This window comes from Phalaenopsis equestris, unplaced genomic scaffold (genome assembly GCF_001263595.1).
Source record: "Phalaenopsis equestris unplaced genomic scaffold, ASM126359v1 Scaffold187036, whole genome shotgun sequence".
NCBI lineage: Eukaryota > Viridiplantae > Streptophyta > Magnoliopsida > Asparagales > Orchidaceae > Phalaenopsis > Phalaenopsis equestris.
In genome coordinates, this window is record NW_018206985.1 from 1 (window position 1) to 694 (window position 694).

The following is a 694-nucleotide window of genomic DNA, read 5'->3' on the forward strand; positions in this document are numbered from 1 at the left end:
ATGTAATTGGGCCAACAGCCTATAATTGTAGCCTTATGGACCTTCGATTGGGCTTGTACTGACTCTTTATCGTCACCGAAAGAAAGAGAAGGAGGCGGAGGCGGAGTGGTGGCGCCGGAGCAACGATGAGCCTGAAGAGCCTTCTCTGTTCGGCGGCTCTGCAGGGCGTTACGGAGGCACGTGCGAGGATATTCGGGCACGTGCTGAACCCGACGGGAAGGCGATCGCCGCACAAGATTCTACGTAAGAAGCTAATCGGTGATAAGATCGTTCAGTGGTACCCTTACGACATCAAGAATGACGATCCGCTCGTTTTGGCTCGGGAGGAGAAGGAGTACGCGCTTTTTTTATCATTATTTCTAGCTATCTGTTTCTTTTGGTTGTGATGCGCACCATGTGTTTGTTGGTATGCCTCTTACGGCGGTTGTTGGAGTTTTTTTATTTTGTGCTGATTTGAATTGGGGACAGAGGATTTTCCTGCTTGTGAGTAGTATAGAATTACTGTAACTGATCTGTTTAGGTGAAGCGGAGGACTGAGAGAACGCTTGGTATAAGACAACATCGTTTTTTGTTGATGGTAGAATGAATAATCGGAAATCTTTCGACTCTTGAAAACTATATTTTGATGCTGGCATAATATTCAATTGTTAAAAAAGTTGACGAATGTTAATTTGTTATAATTTTTTTTTTTTTT

At 43.8% G+C, this 694-nt stretch overlaps 1 protein-coding gene across 1 annotated transcript; it reads left to right on the forward strand.

The window, feature by feature from the left end:
* Positions 1 to 68: 68 nt before the first annotated feature.
* LOC110034429 lies at positions 69 to 614 on the forward strand (the record flags this gene model as incomplete). The annotated part of the gene is made up of 1 exon (XM_020738691.1): positions 69 to 614. A coding segment is annotated over one exon (318 nt), but the record flags the coding sequence as incomplete, so codon positions are not given.
* Between the last annotated feature and the right edge of the window lie 80 nt (positions 615 to 694).